General features: G+C 40.1%; 1 protein-coding gene and 1 pseudogene across 2 annotated transcripts; one reads left to right on the forward strand and one right to left on the reverse strand.

Annotated features, from left to right (window-relative positions):
• The first annotated feature begins 5,876 nt into the window (after positions 1-5,876).
• Positions 5,877-8,371, forward strand: LOC149840555 (exocyst complex component EXO70B1 pseudogene; annotated as a pseudogene). Its single transcript, XR_016431397.1, has one exon. The product of XR_016431397.1 is annotated as an exocyst complex component EXO70B1 pseudogene (transcript).
• Positions 8,372-22,161: 13,790 nt separating this feature from the next.
• On the reverse strand, positions 22,162-23,385 carry LOC149840556 (protein ABERRANT PANICLE ORGANIZATION 1-like). Its single transcript, XM_090005091.1, has one exon. The coding sequence runs from the start codon at positions 23,383-23,385 to the stop codon at positions 22,162-22,164; it is 1,224 nt and encodes a 407-aa protein (XP_089861217.1).
• Positions 23,386-23,924: the final 539 nt, after the last annotated feature.

Genomic DNA, 23,924 nt, shown 5'->3' on the forward strand with positions numbered 1-23,924 from the left:
AAATTTGTAAAAATTATCACTATGCCCTCAAAACTTGGTAGAATCACTTCAAATGTGTTATAACTCTGATTTTTATAAAATTGAGATTGTTCTTCTTGGAATTTCGATACAAATGCAACCTGAAGTTCAAAATTCTAAAAATAGATCGATAAAATTATGATTTTATCCTTAACTCCTTTTTTTTAGTAATTGTGAGTATATATATTTATTCATATATGTGCCTATATATATTCAACATAAATCCATTGAAATATGAAAAATCCTTTTTTTATTTATTCAAAATTTTTATGGATATTACATCTATTGGTTCCAAGCATGACAGTAGTTCTAAGCTCTCCTAGAGGACATGAAAGAAATGCTTGATGAAATGCATTTTTTAAGTTTCTTCAAGATCTCATCATGAAAGATCAGACACCCCCACTTAGAGGTCGTGGTGTAGTTTTGAGATCTAAAAATCGACACCTTCAGATTTGAAGTTATGGAGATGAACATCATGTTCGAGGATGTGGCATGAATCATCAGCTTAAAGTATCATGGGGTGCCAGTGAGTGGTTAGCGGTAAAAAAATCATAAGCAATTAGCTGCCCTGGTTTAGGAGCAATTGATGGTGCCTTCGAAGGAGAAAGATTAAAGTTTATATGGTTGATGAATTATCATGACTCCACAACGGCAAGGAGGATGAAGGACAAACTATCATGTGTTGAAGGGAAGGTCGATAGTACTTGAGAAAAGGATCTGAGAGCATTCTTGTTCTACTTCTTCGACACATGCCTATTCATTGACAATGGTGAAAAGTTGATCCATAGTTCCTATGTTAATCTAGTGACAATCTTGGATCGTGTCGACGAATACACATGGATTGCAACTGCAATTATACACCTTTATGTCTCTTTGAATAGCATGAAGGTCAAAAAAGTAAACTTGACCTGCATGTTGATGTTATTGGAGGTAGTTACTTTTTCATTGTACTTAAACTATTGATTTAAGCTAAAATATTAGTTATTTAGTTCTATTTTATAATTTTTTATGTAATTTACTGTGTTGTTATGTGTTAATTCATGTATGAATCTATGTATGTTTGGTTATGAGAGCATATATCTATTGGAAGGCCCTTAAGAAGTCAAGTTGTTCATGAATTTTCATGTCTCACAATGTGGAGACAATATAAATGAAGATGCACCTCATCGAAGGAAGTCTCGTCATCATATAAGTTCTGACTAGTACCAATGTAAGTATATTTTTTTTGTTAAAATATCATGCGTGTTTTTAAGTAATGCAATATAGGACTTACCATAAATAAAACTTTATTACGTAGGTAAAGTGGTGCCCCTATGAAGATGTAGGTGTGGAGGAGGAGAATCGAGATGTCTTTGTACAAGTAAAGGTTACTGCGAGGATGGATATTAAGTTGCACAACATGAATGAAGTAAAGCATCAAATGACCAATTGAGTGATCTGGCAATATGGTTATATTCAACAACAAACCGATTACCCCGGCATAGTTAGCAAAACTACCCTGATGACAATCAATGATACGTCAATGGATTACTCCAACCTATTCTAATTGGAACTTGAAGAATGGTGTGAGGAAGGTCAAGACATCTACTTGTCTTCCATGATAGTTGTCGATGATGATGAAGATATAGCTTCTCATCATGATGCAGACAATCCCTCCAAAAAGGAGATCGAGGAGGAGGAGGAGGAGGATGAGGAAAACAAAAAGGAGGAGTGTGGCTAAAAGTGCAAAAAAAAAAAATACAAATGGAGCATACACTCAGTTGGCTCTTATGCTGGTAGATATCAAACAACTAAAGGATACACTTGCTACAAAGGAGGCTAAAATCGATATGTTGAAGGAAATACTTGCTGCAATGTCTCCAACCAATATACAATATCAAGCTGCAATTATAAAAAACTATGCTAAGGTAAATGAACAACTACATGCACGACTGAGGGATCTAGGACAATGATTTCTGTTTTCGATTATTTTGTAAATCATTGAAATAAAGTTGAAAATACTTGAATTACCTCACATAAAAAATAAAATAACGTCTCATAAAAAATCTGCAAACCTCACAAATACTTGACTTACCTCGCATAAACAATATAATAACGTTGAATAAAAAATTTATGAAATATCTTTTAACTCTAATCAACAAACCTCACAAATAATTGAGTTACCTTGCATAAAATAAGTGCGAGGGAACTTAAACTCTCGAACCTTCAAACATCATAAATATTTGAGTTACTTCGCATAAAAATTTATAAATTGGCAAAAAAAAATTATAAAATTTCTTTTAAACTTGAACCAACAAACTATACAAGTATCTAAGTTACTTTGCATAAAAAATATAATAACATTGCATAAAAGAACTGTAAAATTTCTTTCAAACTTGAACCTTCAAACTTTGCCAATACTTATATTACTTCACATAAAAAATATAATAACTTTGTTTAAAAAGTCTATAATTTTTTCTAAACTCGAACCGACAAACCTCACAAATACTTGAGTTACCTCGCATAAAAAAATTATGAAATTCAAATAAATTAAGTGCGAGCGAACTTTCTTTTAAACTCAAACCTCTGAACATCGCAAATACCTAAGTTACTCTACATGAAAGATGCAATAACACCATATTAAAAAACTATAAAATTTCTTTTAAATTCAAACCTCCAAACCTCGTAAATACTTGAGTTACTTCGTATAAAAAATGTAATAACATTACATAAAAAAACTGTAATTTTTTTTTTAAACTCGAACCTCCAAGCTGTGAACAATGACCATTATTTGCAAGGATGAGTAAGTCTGCAAAAAATATTTGCAAAAAATGATGAGGAAGCCTAGAAAAAAAATTATGATCAATGACCAATATTTGCAATTTTCCTCCTTAACATGTTAATTTCCTATATTTTGTACATGTTCTTGTTAAAGAACATTAAACCTGAAATGAAGTTAAACATACAAACTTGAGAACATCCAAAATTTTAAAAATATCATAAAATTTGTTAAATTCATATTTAAAATATCATCTTGAATTAAAATAACATCCATACATTCACTGTTTACTTCATCTCAATATCCTCATCTGAAAATATTATCAATTTTGCTCCACAGTTAGTCATTATCCTTCTCCTCAGTCATCAGTTTTTTTTTCCATTTTGAATATTGCCACTCCGTTTTGTGTGAATGTTACTATCAAAACTTTGATTTGCACTTCTTTTGCCTTTGCCGACCACGGAGCTTCCATTCACACTGCCTTTGCCACCATTAGAGTGTGTTCGTTTAGCAATGCCAATAGCCCTACTTTTCACGTTGGCTATGCTATTGTAGTTTCCTGTAGCTTTGTAGTGTTTAATCCTGCTGGCCGCACTATTGTGGATCTCATTGCCTTTTCTGTTTCGACTACCTTTGCCAACTCAAATTCATTAATTTGCTGGTAGTAAGCGATTATTTGTTTTCTATCGTCCATGATATCAAAGTGATAAAAGAGTTTATATTCGTTATAAAAACAACTACCAACCTTTTGATGCTCATCACAAACAAGAAGATTTAAACACTTACCTAGGTGAAATTCTATTATACTCCCTACTCCAAGAGTGACATGTCAGTGATCACAAAAAGATCACATTCTTTCTTGTAACAATTACAATCCAAGTCAACATGTAAAAAAACTAATGTTTTTGGGGACCATTAAAGATCTCCAACTACGATCATCAACGACATGGTAGTGCACTTTAGTAGATACTGAAGTCATCTTAACTACCTACACCAACCACGTGGAATATACAATATCTATTAAGAATAAAATACATAAAACAACAACTCTACAAAACCAACTACCAACATTAGCACCTTATACACGGTCAACTCAAGCCCCTTTACACATATACAAAAAATAAAAAATCATATAATAATGGACAAGCATATTCAAGGAAGAGAAAATATTAATTTTTTATACGATAAAACATTTTCAAAGCAAACACAGATCTTCAAAATAAATATATTATATTCTTAAAAAAAAACCCTAAACTATATGTGCAGAAGAGATTTTGGGGTCCATAGGTTGGGGACCACAAAGAGCTCACCTTTTGATCTAACAAGTGAAGTCGATGAAAAGAATGTCGCAGCCTATTCAGAATCACCAAAAAAGTCACCAGAGATAAGAAAAACTCAAAAATTGTGCGAAAGAGATTTTGGGGACCATGAAGAACCCTCAAATTTATTTATTTTTTTAAAAAAGAAAGCATTTTGAGATGCTGGTACCAGGTCGAAAATAACTCTAAGCAAAAATAACCCTGATCCAGACTTGGTACCAACATCTCAATCCCAAAAAAAGGTGCATGTTTTAAATTTTAAAAGACATTTTGCGGATATCTGCGTAGTTTTTTCGTTCGAGTTTAATAGAAATTTTGTAGATTTTTATGCGAATTAAGGAATTTTGTATGCGAAGTAACTCATGTATTTGTTATATTTAGGGGTTCGAGTTTAAAACAAAGTTTTTTCGCACATATTTTATGTGAATTTCTTAAACTTTTTATGTGAGGTAACTCAAGTATTTGCGAGATTTGTTGGTTAAAGTTTAAAAAAAATCACAGTTTTTTTATGTGAAGTTATTATATTTTTTATGCAAAATAACTCAGGTATTTGCACAGTTTGAAGGTTCGAGCTTGAAATTTTTTTTGTAGATTTTTTATGTGACATTATTATATTTTTTATACGAGTAACTCAGCTATTTATGCAGTTTGTTTGTTCAAGTTTAAACAAGTTTTATGCCATTTTAAGAAATTCTTATGCAAAGTAACAAATATTTGGATGTTTGGAGGTCCAAGAGTTTAAAAGAAAATTTCCTCACACTTATTTTATGCACATTTCATAAATTGTTTATGTGAGATAACTAAAGTATTTGTGAGGTTTGCCAGTTTGAGTTAAAAAGAAATTTTATAGATTTTTTATGCGATGTTATTATATTGTTTATACTAGGTAACTCAAGTATTTGTGAGGTTTATCAATTCGAATTTAAAAAAAATGCACATTTTTTATATAAGGTAACTCAAGTATTTGTCATGTTTGTTGGTTCAAGTTTAAAAAAGTTTTCTCACACTTATTTTATGCGAATTTGGTAAAATTTTAATGTGAGGTAACTTAGTTATTTTCAAGATTTCGAGGTTCAAGTTTCTATGAGAAAACTAGGGCCATTCTATGCTGTCAAGTGGTGGCTCCTCCAGTCACAACAGAATCTGCCATACTCGCACCACCAGGAGATCCACCAAAGACTAGTTTTTGACAAGATGATGGAGATAAAGTTTCAGCTTAGGTAGCGATTGCCGATGATGGCAGCGGCTAAGGCATTTTTTGTAAAAACAGAAGAAATTCACATAAAAAATGATAAGTGCGAGGTCCTAAAAATAACAATATTTATGATTTTAAACGACAAACATATTTATGAAATTTTAAAGTCTTTGAAAAAATGTATCATTTTTTGCCGTAAAGTACATTCATTTTTCGCTTTTCTTTAGTAAGAGGGCAACAGCTTAGAGAGTTTACTTATTATTTATTTTCTTCTTTAAAAAAATCTTATTATGTATTTTTATTTTATAAATTTGTGTCAATATTTTTTTATGATGAATTTGGTTTCATGTTGTAACAAACGAGATACTCTTGAAAAAAAACAGGATAGTTGGGAAAAGAGGGTTAGTGGGACCCACACGACGAATAGAAAATCAGACATTGGGGGGCGCATATCAGGTGATGCTGAACATGAGCGTTTTTGCTCATGCTGACATCGTGGCCGTCTGTTTGCATTTTGGATGAATGCCACGTGGTTTTGTTGACTTTTGAGATTTTTAAAATGCAAATCGGATGGCCACGATGTCAGCATGAGCAAAAACGCTCATGTTCCGCATGACCTGATCCGCTTCCGACATTGGGTCGCGGCGATGGTGTAGATAGCAAAGCACCAGCAAGACGGAGAAGAAGCAGAAGCAGAAGCAGCAGAGTAAGAAGAAGAAAGACGATTCGCTTCTTCCTACACGAAGAATTAGGGTTAGGGTTTGTGATTTGGTGGTTTTTAGGGTTTGCTGAGGAGGAGGAGGAGGGATGGCGGCCGTGGAAGGGGACGAGAGGGTGATGGCCACGGCGCAGCAGATCGTGAAGAGCCTCGGGACGACGAAGAACGTGACGAAGGACATGATCATGATCCTCTCGAGCTTCGACAACCGCCTGTCCACCATGACCGAGCTCCTTGCCGCCGGTGGCGGCGGCAGCGAGATGGAGGAGAGGCTCGACGCGGCGGAGGCGAAGGTCATGCGGCGGGACCTGAGCTCGGAGTCCGTCCGAGTTTCCTCCCTCTGGGGCGATTTCCCCGACGAGGATCGGGACTTCCTCGACGCCGTCGACGAGGTCGCGGGGCTGACGGAGGGATTGGGGAAGCTCTCCCTCGCGAACGACGATGAGCGTGAGCTCCTCGATCGGGCGCAATCCGTGCTCCAGATCGCCATGGACCGCCTCGAGGACGAGTTCCGGCACGTCCTGATCCGGAACACGGTGCCGCTCGAGGCTGATCGGCTCAACGGAAGCAGCTCGATCCGTCGGGAGGACGAGGCCGGGTCGGAGTGCTCCGGGGGAGGCGGCGAGCAGGAGTTTGGCGGAAGCGAGGAGGGCGATGCAACCGATCGGGTTGAATGTGTCCCCGACGAGGGGCTGGTCGCTCTGGAACTGATCCGGCCGGAGGCGATTCCCGATCTCCGGGATATCGCCCATCGGATGATCCGATCGGGCTATGGAGGAGAGTGCTGTCAGGTCTACACCAGCATCCGGAGGGACGTCCTCGAGGAGTGCCTCTCCATCCTGGGCGTCGACAAGCTCAGTATCGACGACGTGCAGAGAATGGAGTGGAACACCCTAGACGGGAAGATTCGGCGGTGGATCCAGGCGGTAAAGGTCGTCATCGGCGGCATCATCTCCGGCGAGCACCACCTCTGCGAGCAGATCTTCGGGGAGCTCTGCGGTGATGTCCGAGATCTCTGCTTCGTGGAGACGGCGAAAGGAGCGGTGCTGCAACTCCTAAACTTTGGTGAGGCCGTCGCAATCGTGCGCAGGTCGCCGGAGAAGCTCTTCCGGATCCTGGACATGTACGACGCGCTTTCGGAAGCCCTGCCTGATCTAGAGATTCTCTTCTCCGGCAAGGACGGGGAGTCTGTGGTCGAAGAGGCGAGGAACTTGCTGGTGTGCCTTGGAGAGGCGGTAAAGGGGACGTTCAATGAGTTCGATAACGCAATCCAGAGGGAGACGTCGAGGACACCGATCCAGGGAGGGGCAATCCACCCGCTGGTGAGGTACGTCATGAATTATCTGAAGTTGCTGGTCGATTACAGCGACACTCTGAATGTACTCATGGAGGATGAGAGCGTCGATGTTTCGGAGGACGAGGAGATCAAGTATTTGGGGAGCAATACGCCGATGAGCAGGAGGCTGTTCTCCTTGATCTCCTTGCTCGAGGCCAATGTTAACGAAAAATCAAAGCTTTACAAAGACAAGGCAATGCAGTACATATTCTTGATGAACAACATTCTCTACATTGTGCAGAGGGTTAAGGATTCGGAGCTCAGTGCGCTCCTCGGCGACCACTGGATGAAGAAACGGAAGGGGCAGGTCAGGCAGTACGCAACTGGCTACCTGCGGGCAGCCTGGCATAAGGTTCTCTCTTGCCTAAAGGATGAAGGGATTGGGAGTGGTTCTGGGAGTTCGTTTTTGGGAGGCTCGGTCTCTAAGGTGGTTTTGAAGGAAAGATTCAAGAGTTTCAATATGGGGTTTGAAGAAATTTACAGAAACCAGACAGCTTGGAATGTGCCGGACCCGCAGCTTAGGGAGGAGCTCCGCATATCGATCTCGGAGAAGGTTATTCCGGCATACAGGTCGTTCATGGGTAGGTTCAGGAGTCATTTAGAGAGCGTGAGGCATGCAGATAAGTATATAAAGTATACGCCAGAGGATTTGGAGACCTATGTGCTGGATTTGTTTGAAGGGGTGCCTGCAACATTGAGTAACCCACGGAGGAAGCTGAGTTCGTGATGAATAAGAAGACAGTTGTTGGATTTAACTGGTAACTCTTTCTCTTTGAACTGCTCTGTTCGTTTTGAGAGATTTACTCGGAGAATATGCTCAAGGTTCTCTGTTGTATGATAATACAATTGCACACCAGCCATTATAGCTTTTATCAGTTCTTTGGTTTTCCATATGTGGTTGTAGTCTCATGCTATCTCGGCGCCTGTTGTACCGTTTTAGGAGTGTACATATGCTCGTGATTTCTTCGACTCTGTATATTGGATTGTTAGGTTTAATGATCTTGTGCTCTCACATGAAGCTTGATATGAACTTAATAACCGATGTTTATGCTGTTATGTATGCTTAGTTATGCAGTGAAGATGTCTCTAAATTTTCCTATGAAAGGAACACACATCCTTGATAAGCTTCTTGTTTGTTTCTTAACCTCTTCCAGTTCTTGAGAAAGTAACTTTTACTTGGAAATTTCTTGGGATCATAGACAGCTGATAATGTAGCCCATTGTGGAAGATCTGGCCTACTCTATTGTACTACTTAAGTTGCATGTAGGGTTAGTTACATGCATGATACCATCATCCCTTTTTTGTCAATACTATTCGAACCCTATCCTTTGCATAGGGTGCAACTTAGAAGCTTTGAGTAATGGAACAAGCTGTAAAAGTATCATTGTTGGTGAAGCCTTTTGAGGTAGATCTCATGAGGAAATAGAAGTTTGTATGGATCAAGGTTGTATATATCGTAACTTGTATCAGTCGGGCCCATAGTTACACTGTATCATATTGCATCGTAAACATATCGTAAATTTTTAATAAAAAATTTCTAAAAAATCGGAAAAAGTCAGAAAAAATTCTAAAAAAATCATATCACATGGAACAACGATGAATTGTGCAAAATACAACCATAAAATCACATATTAAGCATTTATGTCTCTATGAGCCGCATAAGACATCATCAAACATCAACTAATATAGAATCATAGACTATGGTACCCAGACACTTCATTTTATCCTCCGTACCCATGTCAACATGCGTATCCCCGTGTTGACACTCGTCGACATCTGGACATGCTATTTTACCCTTTGTACATACAAGTTTTATTTAATTTATAATTTATAATTATATTTTCAGTTTATAACTTTATATTTTTAGTATATAATATATATTTTAGATATAGCATATATATTTAGATTATATTCAGTTTATTTTGAATTTATGTGATATATATATAGCCGTGTCCTTGTGCCCACATTTTTTGGAATTGTCGTATTGCACCCTCCGTACCCGCACCCGTACCCAGGTGACATAGATCATAGATAATATTGCATGCATATCTCACAAGAACATTGCAAAATATTAATTATCTTGCAATTAAGGACATGACACAAGACTCATATTTTTATATTACATAAAAAAAAAACCAAGTTTATGAACAATTAAGTGTTAAATAACCAAGTTTTTTAAAAATGACCCACATTTTTCTACCAATTCTTTACGTACTACCCTATAATTTGCTGCATTATCAATAATAACTGTACAATGTTTTGAGTCTGAACTTCTTCCACAACATGATAAAAAACCTTTTGCAATACATCTGTTGTCTTGGGCGTATCAGACAAATTAATTGATTTAAAAAACATGGTTATTTTGGGGTAGTACACAAGAAAATTTATTAAGGACCTTAATTTTTTGTTTGTCCACCCATCTGCCATGATGCTACATCCAGTATCTCTTCATGACTGCCTTATCTTAACACAATAGGCCTTCACTTTATTCGCATTAACATTTAAAATATTTTCTTTATATAGGCATCTTGTATCAAAGCTTGATATTGGTTATGACATCTGCCATGACCATAAAATGAAATAAATTTGCCGCATTAAAAGGAATGCAGGCATTATAAAATCATCTCCCAACTGTGACATTCGCATGCTCGACTAAATGCTAAAAAGTTATAGCAGTACGAATGTCTGGTTGTGCGGCAGAGGCAGTCATAAGAAGGAAAAATGTCCTAATAGAGCCTCTAACTCTACTTCCTCTCGAAGAACTCCCATGACACTACTACTAGCACTAGCCACACCTTTCTCCTTCGCTGCAGAACTTCCTACTTTTGATGCTACGTTAGGAGTTGTAGGATCAGAAGTAGGGAGTTTATCTTCGTCCTCCCAAAACTCCGCATTCCTTATTTTTGCCTCACCCATTTATTTTTCTTGTCTTTTTTTCTTTCAAACCAGTAAGTAATTGCTGATATTATCATTTCACGACATCCAACAATTTTCTTGAAATAAAGATACCACCCGAAATAATAGTATGACAATAGTTTCACTTGATTTTCAACTGGTTTTTACTCATTATTCGAATGCCTCATTGCCATGCCGAATCATTTGATATCATATTCCTAAAAAAAACTCAATAAAAAGGGCGGAATAGGTTTCTTTTACCTTAACCCACTTTCTTGAGTGAAAAAATGGTGGAAATACATTCTTGATGAAATCGCAAAAGCCTTCTCCCTTGCGTAAGGATCGGCTCTCAAATCTTATTCGCGAGTCTTAGGTACGTGGATACCTCTCTAATGAGGGAGTATACCCTCAAGAGGTCTTTAAAACCTAAAAAGAAAAAACTTACTTTTCAGCCCTTTTTACGTGCGCCGAGCCTGTATCATACAATACAGGCTTGTATTGTATGATACATACAATACAAGTACAATACACACTTGTATCGTTTTCCTTTGCAGTTACGATGTATGATACGGACAACCATGGTATGGATCCTCATGGAAAACCTTGGGCACCTAACACCAGCAATTATATGGCATCAAAACTCTTCCTAATGCTATTATTCCAGGTAGTCATATATTGCATACCTAAGGGTGATAAAAATGCTTTGCATACTTTCAATAATATACAAAGGTTGCATTTCTGTGTTAGAAAGGTCGTGATCTTCATTTTCTTCGTATAGTGGTAGATCATCAATTTCAGTCATGAATGGAGTAACTGTGTCTGTTGTGGATTAACATGTATCTAGTATCTTCCGCTTTTTCACAGTATTAAAATGTCTATGGCTCCGTTCAATTTTGCTTCTTGGTTATTTTTTGCATAAACCCTCTTGCATGTCAGCCTTATTAACTTTTCCTATCAAAACTATCTCCTTCCTCATGACTGCAATACTTTTCCCTTGTCCTTTTCTTGTTTCCTTTCAAAGCCTCCAATGCATCCCATTCATTTTTCACACCCTTCACTCTAGATATGCTGTGAAGTCCCTGTATTTCTGTAGAGCCACATTGTTGCAAGATGTTTAATGTATCCTAATGTGCTAGGAAGAAAGTCATTTATGCTGCCTGTTGGCGTCACATGCTGGAAAAAAAAGAAATGGGAAAAACCACAATTAGATCACATTTTTTTTATAGGCAGCACAGATTTACGCCAAGGATTGGCACTATCAGATTGACAGTTTGCTTTTTAGAGCAAAAGACAATAAAACCCCTTTGCACAGTAAGAAACAAGGAGATGAATGCATTACTTTTGTCTGTATAATCGAGAGATATAACCGATAATGTTAGCATTGTGCACTTCTAATTCATAGAGAGTATATCTTGCTGGAAAAGTTTATTGGTAACTGAATGGATAACCACAAAAATGAAAAGGATCCCACAAAACTAGAACTGAAAAATACTTCAAACGTTCATCTAGGAAGTATCATAGCTATACGCTAATAAATGTTGGTAGGAATTCTTAAAATCTGAATTATATAGAGAACCAGGAATCTGGTGCATGTCTGATCACTTTTAACATTTTGAGCAAGAAAGATGGTCTTAAAGCATGTTACTACTAAAACTTAGAATTTAAGGCAGCTTGCCAGTTTGGTGCAACTTGTTGGGGACCCAGGTCAAATGGATCAACTGATTCCTAGGGGTTCTTGGACACCTTGAAAACAGTCATAAAGCAGATGATTGGGTTGTATTGGTATCAGTGTCATCCCAGATTGTTGCAGGCGTCCCTGGAGCCAGGTTCTTCTTCTTCTTTAGGATAAAAGATAAGGCATGTTGTTGGGTTGTGTTGGTATGATGACAAAAACTTGGTTGGTTTGTGTTAAGGATTGGATAGAACATCATAAAAAACCCTACTTGATGTAGATTTCAATGTTTTATAAGTAAAATCTAAGCATCCCAAACAATATCTATGATACCGAGCTGCCTACCCTCGTTTGTTGCAATTGAGAGAGAGAGAGAGAGAGAGAGAGAGGGCCATATGTGGTACACACTTTTGTTTGCATAGCCACCAAATATTGGACCTAACCATATAGATATGTTTGGCATGATTTATTTACCACGTTAGTGGGCGTAATCATCTTCAATACACCAACAAGTTTTAATTTTCAAGATAGTGAAAAATCAATAGCTCACGATTCATGTAGTTGAGTGTAGTTTAAAAATGGCCCAAAGCATTGCATTTGACCCACTTTTAACACATGAAGACGGTAAACATGACCAAAGTTTAGCTTTAGCTTTTGGAGACTAGATTTATGTAAATCAAGACTACCACCAAAAGTTATGGTTGTTGGGTACCACAGTAGATGCTGGAGATCTTGATTGTTTCTGTGTTGAACCTAATGTTGCTTTTGTCAGTACTCAGTAGCGTGGGTTGGAAGAAAAGGACAGCCTTGGACGAGGCAAAGATCTCCAACATTTCCCCGTGTGTCACAAAACAATAAAAGTAATGAAGTAATCAGAATGTTCTGGAGTGATAAACGGAAAAATCATAACAGTAACACAAAGTCGATACAGATCTTTTTCATATTTCCTTTTGATTGCATTTGGTCACAGATTTGATCAATTTTCTGCATTTGTGTGATGGAAGTCATTCTGTCTATTATTGCTACCATCTTACAATTGATCAAGATGCTACTGTGGTGTCACGCACATTTGTTTTGTACTAAAAAAACTGATATTTTTTGTCCTCTCACTTTTTTGGTGTCAGTATTCACAGCCTGTAAGGCTCCACCCTTAGCTCTGTACCTTGTTTGCATGTAGTGACTCACTCATCGTGGGGAGAAATGAAAGGGACAAAGGGGATACAGGAATGTCATGTGAATGTTTATGATATGGGAACTTTTTGAGAGTGTCCTTCAGCCTTAGAGAATAAGGAAAGGAATTGACACAAAAGGAAGTGAAAAGATTCAGGTGCAATATGATTGCACAAATATTTGTGCATTAAGCACCTCACTCTCCATCTTGGGGACAGGACTGTCAGTTGTGGGACAGTGGGACTCAAGGCTATCAGGTGCCTAATGCACAAATTTTGTGCCATGTGATTGCACCCGATTCGGACTCCAAAAGGAATGACAGAAAGTCTGTGAAACTGGCATTGCATTATAGTCCTATGGTGATTAGAAGTGACAACGTAACCTCAGGTCTTTTTCAATTGGGATGCTGCCAAGTGCCAATTTGTACTAAATTGATTGCACTCCAACAACAGTAAAGCTGTGATGAACTTTGTCTTTCTTGCTTTTCTTCTGACGTTTTTTTGGCTTATGTGAAGTTTTTTAATGTAGACAGTTTTTTTTCCACATTGATCAACCAATCGTTTTTCATTTTAAATATTAGACATAGCACAGACAGATCTGGATTTGAGGTTGAGTGGGTCTCTCTTACCAATTCAAATGTCTCGTCACCTTTACGGGAGTTGATTTTACATGCTTATTTGGTTTGTGTTGTCAAACACAATTAGGCTTCCTTTCTTGGATCTTGACCTCAGATTCTCAAAGCAGAGTTGAGACAACACAACTGGATTTGGTGATCATCCAGTAAGACCGGATCAGGTCAGGGATACCATTAGGGATCCAGTTACGGGTGACTCAATTATGCGTGGGCTGGGCCCTTTAGGCGTTACCCCGGTTAATGGGTCGGCTTTGTTGAGCCTTGTGTAAACTTGATTCAGGCCTGGGCTGCAAAATGCAACCTGAGCCCCACACAATACAGGCTGGGTACCCAACAGCCCATCGGACACTCAGCCCTAAGGGTGTCAATGGGTCGGGTTTGGTTTGGACCCAAGTGAAATCAAACTCAGACTTGATTTGAGATGATGATACCAGTCTGGACTCGGGTTCAATGAGACCCATCATAAATAAACCATACTCGGATCCTATAAGGTCTATGAACCAGACCTGGACCATACCAGGTAAAATGATATTTTTATGTTTTTTACATTGAAAATTGTGGATCTTAGTTGGAACTCGGGTCGAGCCCAGATCTGGTATGAAATTTCACAAACCATACCCTGCTCCGTATATTAATTGAACCCTTAAGGTCTGACCTGAATTCTATATCGAACCTTCTTATTTATCACCAAACCCTAACCATAGAGGGTTTGGTATTTGGTATGGGTCGGGTCTAAGTCAAACCTGACACATTGACACCCCTACCCTGCCCGATGGCCACCCCTAGATCCAGCATCCAACCACATGGCATTCTCTATACCAAAACATCTTCCACAAAACTAGCCCCAAACAGTTGAGAGTGTTTGAAACGCAAACAAAACCCACTTGGGGACAAAGCAGTTCCCAGCATCTGCTAATCCCACGTTTGCAAAACACATGTCCCAGCACAAAAAGGCCAAGCGTCCAAGGTTGCAAACGCCCCCCTTAGATTCAGGATGTTGTGCAACATCTCTGGCTACCACAAATGCCAGATTTAAAACGAAATAGAAACTGTCCAAGGCAACCAATCAAGCACCTCAGGTAAAGCTTACAGGGAGGTTTCATTCCTTTTTGACCCTGGAATTATGCAGCCTATGGATTGAACTACTTCTGTCTAGGGTGTCAACGGGTCGGGTGTAGTTCAATCCCAGGTAGAACCAGACCTGGTTCTGATTTTCGGGTATGGTATCGAGTTCAGACCCGGGTTTAATCGCACCCATCATAAGAGAAACTATACCTGGACCCGATAAGAACTACATAAACTAGACCCGGGCCATACATGGTAAAACATTAGTTTTTATCACTTTTACATTGAAAAACTGCAGGTCTTAATTGTAATTCGGGTCAGGCCTGGGTCTGGTATAAAATTTCACAAACTATACCTGGGTCCATGTATTAATCGGATCTTCAGATCCAAATCCGAGTCTTAACCGGGTCTTCTTATTTATCACAATACCTGGACCTTATAGGGTTTGTTACGGGTCGAGTCTGGGTAAACCCAACCCGTTAACACCCCTACTTATGTCACCTAAAAATCAAGTCAAGTCCAGCACAAAAGAAGAAAGGATAGCAAGTCAAGAAGTACCAAGTTTTATTTATTTATTTAATGAGGATGGAGAAACCACCCCCAAAGTAGAGATCAGGCCGCACTGGACTAAGCCTACCAACCTATGGTTGCTTCTTTTAACGGTGTAAAACCGTGGCTTACCCCTCACCCCCACAGAGTCGTGGCTTCAGTCAAGGAAAAGGACATGTGGCTTCAGAAATGCTCATGTGTGGCCTTTACCGCCTTGAAAAGCAGGGCTGGTAAATGAGCTGAACCAACCAAACACCTTGTGCTCGGGCTCAGCTCATTTATCACAGGGCTGAGCTTAGTCTCAGTTCAGGTCCAGCTGCGCCTAAACTCGAGCTGGCTCGTGAATAATTATGCAAATTTTTACATGATTATTACTAAGGTCATGGTGAACCGGATGCGAGACATCCTCTAGAGAATCATTTTTGAGGATCAACGAGCTTTTCTTAAAGCATGATTGATTCAAGAGAGTATTCTGAGATGGTGCACTCTTATAACGATTGTATTCAAGACAGACCTTGTCAAAGCTTATGACAGGATTGACTTGGGGATTTCTTAGGAGCTCGCCGGGGTTTTTCGGGTTTAGCCAGAAGCGGATTGCGCATTAAGACTTGTGTTTCCACTGCATCATTTGTGGTGATGGTTAATAGTGAACCTAGTGAGGTGTTTTGGAGCAGCAGAGGTATTATTCGCCAGGGTGACCATATTTCTTTCTAATTGTCATGGAAAGACTTACTCGTCGATTAATCCAACCAAAACGGGATTGTGAGGTGATTTCAGCATCAAGTCTTAGTTTCACCTGGAGCCACTCCTTCTACACAGCCGATGCTTTATTTTTTTTTTTTATCAAGGACAGTGTCTGTTCGGTGGACAAGTTTAGAGTCATCTTAAACCACTTTGAGAATGTCTCGGGTCTACTCACAAGGAAAACTCATCTTTTATGTTGTTCAACTTGTCAATGTCGCGAATTATTCACATTCTACGTTCCTCGGGTTGAAAGATTGACCAACTTCCGTTCAAATATCTGGGAGCCCTTTTATTCACTTGAAAGCTAAGTTCAGATTTATGTGGTGCTAGGGATGGCAGGATGGAGGTTAAAATCAAAACCCGTGTGGGGATAGACTTTCGCTTTCTCCCCTCCCGATCCCCGCTTTGCCCCGCCCCGCCCTGCCCTGCCCTGCCCTGCCCCAATCATTCTTTAGGGATGGGCAATGGACCAAAGGGAAACAGGGCCCGTCCCACCTCGCCCTGTTTGGACTGGAGATGAAAGACATGAAACGGGGATGGAGGTTAAAATCAAAACCCGAGGCTGTGATGGAAGGCAGGATTTTGAGACAGGGCAGGGGTGGGGACCTTGTCCCCCCTCCCCCGCCCCAGACCACTGCCTTCCCTATGTGGTGCCTTGATATTAAAGATCTCTAGTACTTTGGAAGCCTGGTGTGAGAAACTATTGTCTATGGCGGGATGTCTTGTGCTCATTAGGTCTACTTTATCCTCCTGTTCAATTTATTAGATGATGAACTTCAAAATCCCGAAGAAGGCTGAATGTAAGATCTATCTAACACCTCAAAAGTAATTTTCTCTTGAGCAGAACTGATTCTAAGGTGCATTCTCATTTATTATCTTGGAAGGCTGTGTGCTACACGTGAGAGAGGGTGGCTTAGGCATTCTTCGTATGAAGGATCTAAATATCACTCTGTTGGCAAAACCTGCTTGGATGGTTCTTGCTAAATCTACCACCCCATACCGACAGGAGCTCTGCTTGTCTGATAGGAGCAGCTAGTGCACGTCACCTTGTGTTGGGACGTTGCAAGTTCAAATCTCAATGGTATCATTGTATAACTCGTAGGGGTCTGCCTAACCCCAGCTTGCCTATAAATAAAAAAAAGATCTACCACCCCTTGGGCGCGCTTAATCATGGTGAATTATAGCACTCGGAATGCCATAGGAGATGAGGGTGGATTTCGTGGTGTTTCTTTGGGGTGGAAAGGGATTGCTGAAAGCATGAGGATTATTAAGAAAAAATTGTGACGGTGCAACGGTTGAGTTCTGGTTTGATCACTGGGTGGGTCCATTTGCCTTAGTCGACATATTGGATAGAGACTTATCGAAGGAGGAGGTCTTGTCTCTTCAGGGTATCAAAGTACAGGACATGGTGGAGTTTAAGGATGGGATCGTGTGCAATCTCTTGCCAGCGGCTACACAATCTCCTTTGCTGATGGAGTTTCCACAGATAAGTGATATGATTAAAAATGTCCCTCAAAGAGTTAGTGGTGGAGACAATTTGCTGTGGCTTGATGACTGAATTCTCGTCTAGAACAGTGTGGGAGTTGATCTGAGCTAGGGTAGTGTCCTTCCCATCTACAACCTCGTTTGGTGCCCACAACATGTTCCTCATGTTGGGGTCATTGCGAATTGCTTCGACTCTTGACCCAAAATCATCTTCAACATCTGGGCTGGGGGTTAGCAAGTCGGTGTGTTCACCATGAAGCATTCATTCCTAAATTGTTAATGAGTTGCGCACTCATGTTTTGCCGATCAATGGTTCCCAGACCTAGTGAATATTGTGTGATCTTTTTGTAACCTGGTCAGGGTCGGGCTAACCCCAGCTTGCCAATAAAAAAAATACATGAGAAGTGAGTGTGAGGCGTGAAAGGAAGAACATGAAAAGAAACGGGAGAGAAGCACATAGAAAACATATAGGGAAGCAATGAAGAAACAATGTGCAAAGCATAAGAGGATCGTAGGAGAATCTAGATTTCCATCAAGTTTCAGAAACTATCATGCTTTCGAAGTGAGTCTGAAAAGCGCACTTCCCACCTATCCATAAAGCTTTCAGCAACACTGGCTAGCATCTAACAGAAAATTAAGTTCCACCATTGCAAAATATGGAGTTTTCTACATGAATATGGTAAAAAAAAGGCACTCACAAAATATAACAGGAAAAATTAGACCAAGGGTTAAGGCTTTTTGAACTTGGTGGTTGGCATCGTAGATGTTATTTAACTTGTAATTATTTCTTTCTATTTTGCAGGATGAGGCTAATGGAAAATGGTGGTTGATATACGAAGACGAATTGGTGGGGTATTGGCCAAAGACGATTTTTACAAATCTTGCAGTTAATGCAAATACTGTACATTGGGGAGGAGAGATGGATCACAAACAAGAAAATGGAAGGCACATATCCACTGGTATGGGTAGTGGCCAACTTCCATACGAAGGATTTGGAAGACCAAGCTATTTTAGTAATATTAAGGTTGTGGTGGATGAGCACAAGACTTAAAGATCCTCAAAATCTTGAAGCTTATGCAAGCAAACCCCAACTGCTATGATGTGAAAGATCTTGGAACCATGGTGGTACCCTAAACTATGCATTTTTGTATGGTGGACCAGGTTTCAATGAAAACCGTCAGTAAAAAAGCTAAAACTTTCATTCTCCGGTGACTGGTGAGATCAATAAAGTTCCACAAGTTTCTTAGTGGTGGTGCATTTCAAACATTTCTTTTTTTCTTTCTTGCCTATTTCTTTTGGGCTGTGATGAGGGGAGAGAAGAGGGTGAAGGCGGGGTCAACTTAAAAGAACATTTGTATTTTGAGGGTTCTAATAAGTGAAAAAGAAGTTTATATTACATAAAGGGCACTTTTTATGCAGTGGTGCTGCAAGACTGCCGCCGCTGACAGCCACCTATCTCAACATTTATCGAGATGGACCATCTCAAGAAATGCTTAGATGGGTGTCTGTCAGCCGTACTGCATCACGCTGAGCCGCAGCATATAATGTGAACACATTGCAGAGGGCATTTTTATGCAGTGACACTGCATGATGCAGCGCTGCTGACAGCCACCCATCTCAACATTTCTCGAGATGGAGACCACACCCATCTCGAGAAATGCCAAGATGGGTGGCTGGCAGCGGCGCTGCATATAATGTGAACACTAATGTATATGACCAAAAAGTCTGGGAATATTCCATTTCCATACAATCACCACCAAACACCACCAACACTGGATATATATGTCAAAAAAATCAAGCACAATTTTCTTGCGGTTTTCAATCATAGAGCCTTGGGTTTTAAAACCAAAATGCTCAGAATTTTAATTTCATATTTCTAAAATCATAATTGATTTTTTCAATCAAAACATAAAAAAATTCTATCAATTTCTTTTAAAAACCCAAGTTTTTTCATCAAAATGTGAAAGTATAAGCTAAAAGAACCCAAGGATTTGCCCTCCAATATGTCATGTTTTTCTATGATCATGATGACTTTTTGTAATTGTGTTCATATTTCATATGAATCATCAAAGATCAATGAAGAAGTTACACAAATAAAAAAGTACATTTCATATTTCACTAGTTCTCAACTATATATATCAGTAACAATATGGTGAACCAGGTGCACATACACCCACCTAGATGGAAAGCATGGATGTAGGTTGCATCTGAACCCATACATGTGTTTAGCATAGTCTATTTATTAGAGATCACACCCTGGATCATGTTTTTTGGATGCAAAATATATTCAAGTCATGAAAGTTTGGTTCATGAATCAGGGCATTGATTTTTTGAAGCTCATAAAAACCAATATATATATGTCACAATCATATGACCTAAAACTCAATGCAGATAATTTTTCTAAGGTTTAATCAGCAAAACAACTCAAATAGAAAGAGAAGTTATGGTCTCTACTAGATGAGTATACGTGCATCCTAACCCTATCATTAACCACCACCACACACACAAACACACACGACATCCACATATCTAAACTTGTAAGCTATGTAACACAGACTCTTCTAACAGGGCACCGCACCCGCGTTGCACCTGCACCCAGGCGGGTGCGACACTTGGACACAACTTCCTTTGTCTTAGGTGAAGTCAACCACACTGCGGTCCATTTCTATCCAAAAGTAGATTCAGTTAACCCTAATCAAGCTCATATATATATATATATATATATATATATATATATATATATATATATATATATATGCACACACATACACGTAATCTTAACTTAAAACTGTTAAAAATTATATACATATATATACCCTCCCCGCACCCTCACCCACACCTATGTGACATAGCTTGTAAGGCTCATCGTGTCCGACACCAATGGTAGTGTCAGTGTCCAGGAAACATAGGTTATACACAACTTATCTCTCAATGATATCCTTAATTTATTGAACAGACTAACATTCACAAACAAGAGTAACCACTTTAAGGGGTCCCTCAACGACCATCTTTTTATCTACTCTAGTGGAGATTGTATCATTACTATCCCAAGATATGTTGAAGACTAGAACTCAAGTCCCCTTTTGACCCTAAAGGGCAGTATGGCCTACGGTTGCACAGTCTTGACCCCTTTTTCTCCTTTTTATCTTCGAAAAAAGAAGAAAAACATAGTGGATAGACTTAGGGTAAGTTTGGTTTGCTTGGCCACGTGATTCTAAAATTTTGATTTGAAGTCATATGAATCAGAATCACATGAGGCTCCTTGCGGTTCTGATTCTCATTTGAATGAGAAAACAACTCTCATTTTTAAAGGCAAATGAGATTCCATTTCTCACAACTCATTTTCTGATCATTTAGCCAATGCAAATGAGATTCATTCTAATTTGCATGAGAGTCCAAATCTCATGAGACTCAACATGGCCTTAGTCAAAAGATAATTAATCTCATGAACTCTCTTAATGTGTCACACGTGAGAATAGAAGAAAAACCAAAGAAACATCAATTGCTAAAAAACAATCTAACAGGGAATCTGCTTCTTCACTAGGTGAAGCCCAACCAGTTGCCGAACAATCAAATTGAGTGAAAAAGATGGCATTATCCTCTGCCAACAAAACCTATGTGCTCTCATAAGAAGATAAACTGCTCATCATTGCACCCTCATTAATTCTACATCCAGGGGGGCAGACAACATGGGTACCTAGCAAAGCTCTCAATAAGATGAATATGGTGATACTGAGAGAAAATGGTTTTAGATAACTTGCTGGAGAGGATTGATGGGGTTTAATGTTCAAGCATTGCTCTATACATGAAAAAAAAACCACAAGCGTTACACACACGCTTGTTCAACCAATAAGAGTTTCAAATTATTTTTCTATAAAAAAAAATCTCATTGAACAACTATCCCAAAATAAAAAGAGAAAACCATAAAAAAAAGTACCCATTGAACAGCTAAAGAAGATTACATATGTTTTAGCTTTTTATTTCCTTTTATTTGATGAATAGATCACAGTCTCTCCATTGTTGACACAATCACATAAAGATAACCATGTCCACATTTGCTGGACATATTTAGCATTCTTTTTGAAAACAGAAGCATTGGAAATAAAACGCAATTTCTCTTTTTTTTAAGCAACTTCATGAATTCAAATCGCTCTACCTATTTGATACTTTGTTTGCTTCTGATGCATTAGCATTTTCTGTGCACATTTTCGAAATCTTTCTGAATTACAGGAAAAAAAAGGGTTTCTAAATATGCAAAAAGATAAAGTAAACTGATAAAACCAGTGTGATTTTCATCATGCTCGCAGAAGCCACTCAAAGAAAAGAGCACAAACATCTTCAGCTCATCATATCGACAAAGTATACAAAAAAATACCATTTTGCATAATACAAGACAGAGATTAGAAACGATCCAAGGAAAAGAAAAAAGATGAAAAAAGAGAACAATCTGATTCCAGACTAGTGTTGTCTAAATCCGTGTACAACAAACAATTACACGATTCAGAAAAACAAGAGGAAAAAAAATGCAGCAATTTTTCACCTGGCGGATGCAAACTGCAGGAGAAAAAACGAGTGGAAGAATGAAGGAACCAACAAAATTGATTCAATCGATGACGGTTTGCAAGCTCGGACTAAATGGGCAGCCGAAGAATTCGACGCCCGCCGAAGAAGAACTCGGCCCGATACCAGATGAGGGATGTCCCGGCAACCAAACCCACTTCCTGGTCTTGACATCCATGGCCAGAATCTCAACTCTCTCATAGATGATCAAGCAAATCATCTTTCCGTGCCCCACTGCCCTGAAATTCAGCTCCACAATGCCGCCTTCCCCGCCCAAAAAACGCTCGAAAACAGCCTTCTTCATCTTCGCGAACCTCCTCCACAACCTATCCCCGCCGCAGAGCGCCCAAACCCTGATACCCACAACCCGGCCATCATCGCTCCAGACCCCTCCCACCATGAACATCCTCCCTGCGCTCTCGGCGAACCTGGGGCACACGACCTCCGGCGGAATCTCCGCCCGGACCCTGCTCCAGACCCCCTCCCGGAGATTGAAGCAGAGCAGGCCCTCGGGCGGGCGGCAGGTCGGAACGTAGAGATCCGAATCAAGGATGCCGGTGCCGAATTCGAGCTCAGCGCCCCGGGGGATCGGTCCAGAGAGGGACCATCGATCGGAGACGGAGTCGTAGACCTCGGAGGTGAGGTCGGCGACGGAGGGGCCGATGGGAGAGTAGTCGTCGCCGGCGACCACCACGGAGAAGAAGGGGGAGGGATTGGGGACGAGAGCGACGACGGGGACGAGGCGGCGGCGGAGGAGAGGGGGGAGGACGCGCAGGGAGCGAGTGACGGGGTTGCAGATGAGGAGGCGGAGGGAGGAGTCGATGGTGGCGCGGAGGCAGAGGAGGCCGGAGGGGGAAGAGGAGAGGAGGTGGAGGGAGGGGAAGGGGAGGAATGAGGAGAGGTGGATGGTGGACCAGATGCCTGAGGAAGGGCTGAGAAAAGAGAAGAAAGGAGAGGGGCGTGAGGGGGAGAAGAGGGCAAGGCAGAGGTCGTCGGGAGGAGGGGATGGGAGGAGGGAGCGGGAGAGGAGGAAGGGAATAGAGGAGAGGAGGTGGTTCCACTCGCGGCAGACGGAACGGGAGCGGAGGAGGGAGGGGAGCGGAAGGTGGCGGAGCAGCCGGTGGAGGACGTCACGGGGGAGGGCCCGCCACACCTCAGGGTCGATTTCCTGCGGATCTCCGCCGGGTCCTCCTGTTCCTCTGCCTTCTTCTTCCTCTTCCTCTTCTTCTTCTTCGCCGGTGGAGAAGTCTAGGGTTTCCATTTCCATTGCTGTAACAGAGAGAGAGAGAGAGAGAGAGAGAGAGAGATGATTCACACATTCTTAGAGCATGTTTGTTTTGATCACAGGTTATTCAGCTGTGAAAGTTTTCCCTGGTGACTAATAGATTCACACGCTCTGGCGTTAGCTTTTTCATGTTTGCTTCCTATGAAAGTTTCCCCCAGTTACTTGTATGATTCACAAGCTTTGGCGTTTGTTTGCTTTTATATTGTGAATTTTACTTGTGAAAATCTATCACTTAGAAATGTGTCGTGTCACTGCTCTATCACATTCACAACTAAGCATTTCATACTTGTAAAAGTTATTCATTTCACAAGTTTTGAAGCTTCTCACGTGGAATCACATTGACAGGCATTTTTGTAAGTTTGCTATGCTCCTTTGAAAGTGATTCAGAATCATAAGAAACCTAACAAAGTTACACAATCACAGATGTTGCAATACCTAGGTAAAAGCTTCTCAATAGATTTTTTTTTTTTAAACACTACTTGCCACTACCACCTGGTGGTTGCCCATGTAGTCAGGATATG

This window comes from Nuphar pumila, chromosome 4 (assembly GCF_984573655.1).
Source record: "Nuphar pumila chromosome 4, dmNupPumi1.hap1.1, whole genome shotgun sequence".
Classification (NCBI taxonomy): Eukaryota; Viridiplantae; Streptophyta; class Magnoliopsida; order Nymphaeales; family Nymphaeaceae; genus Nuphar; species Nuphar pumila.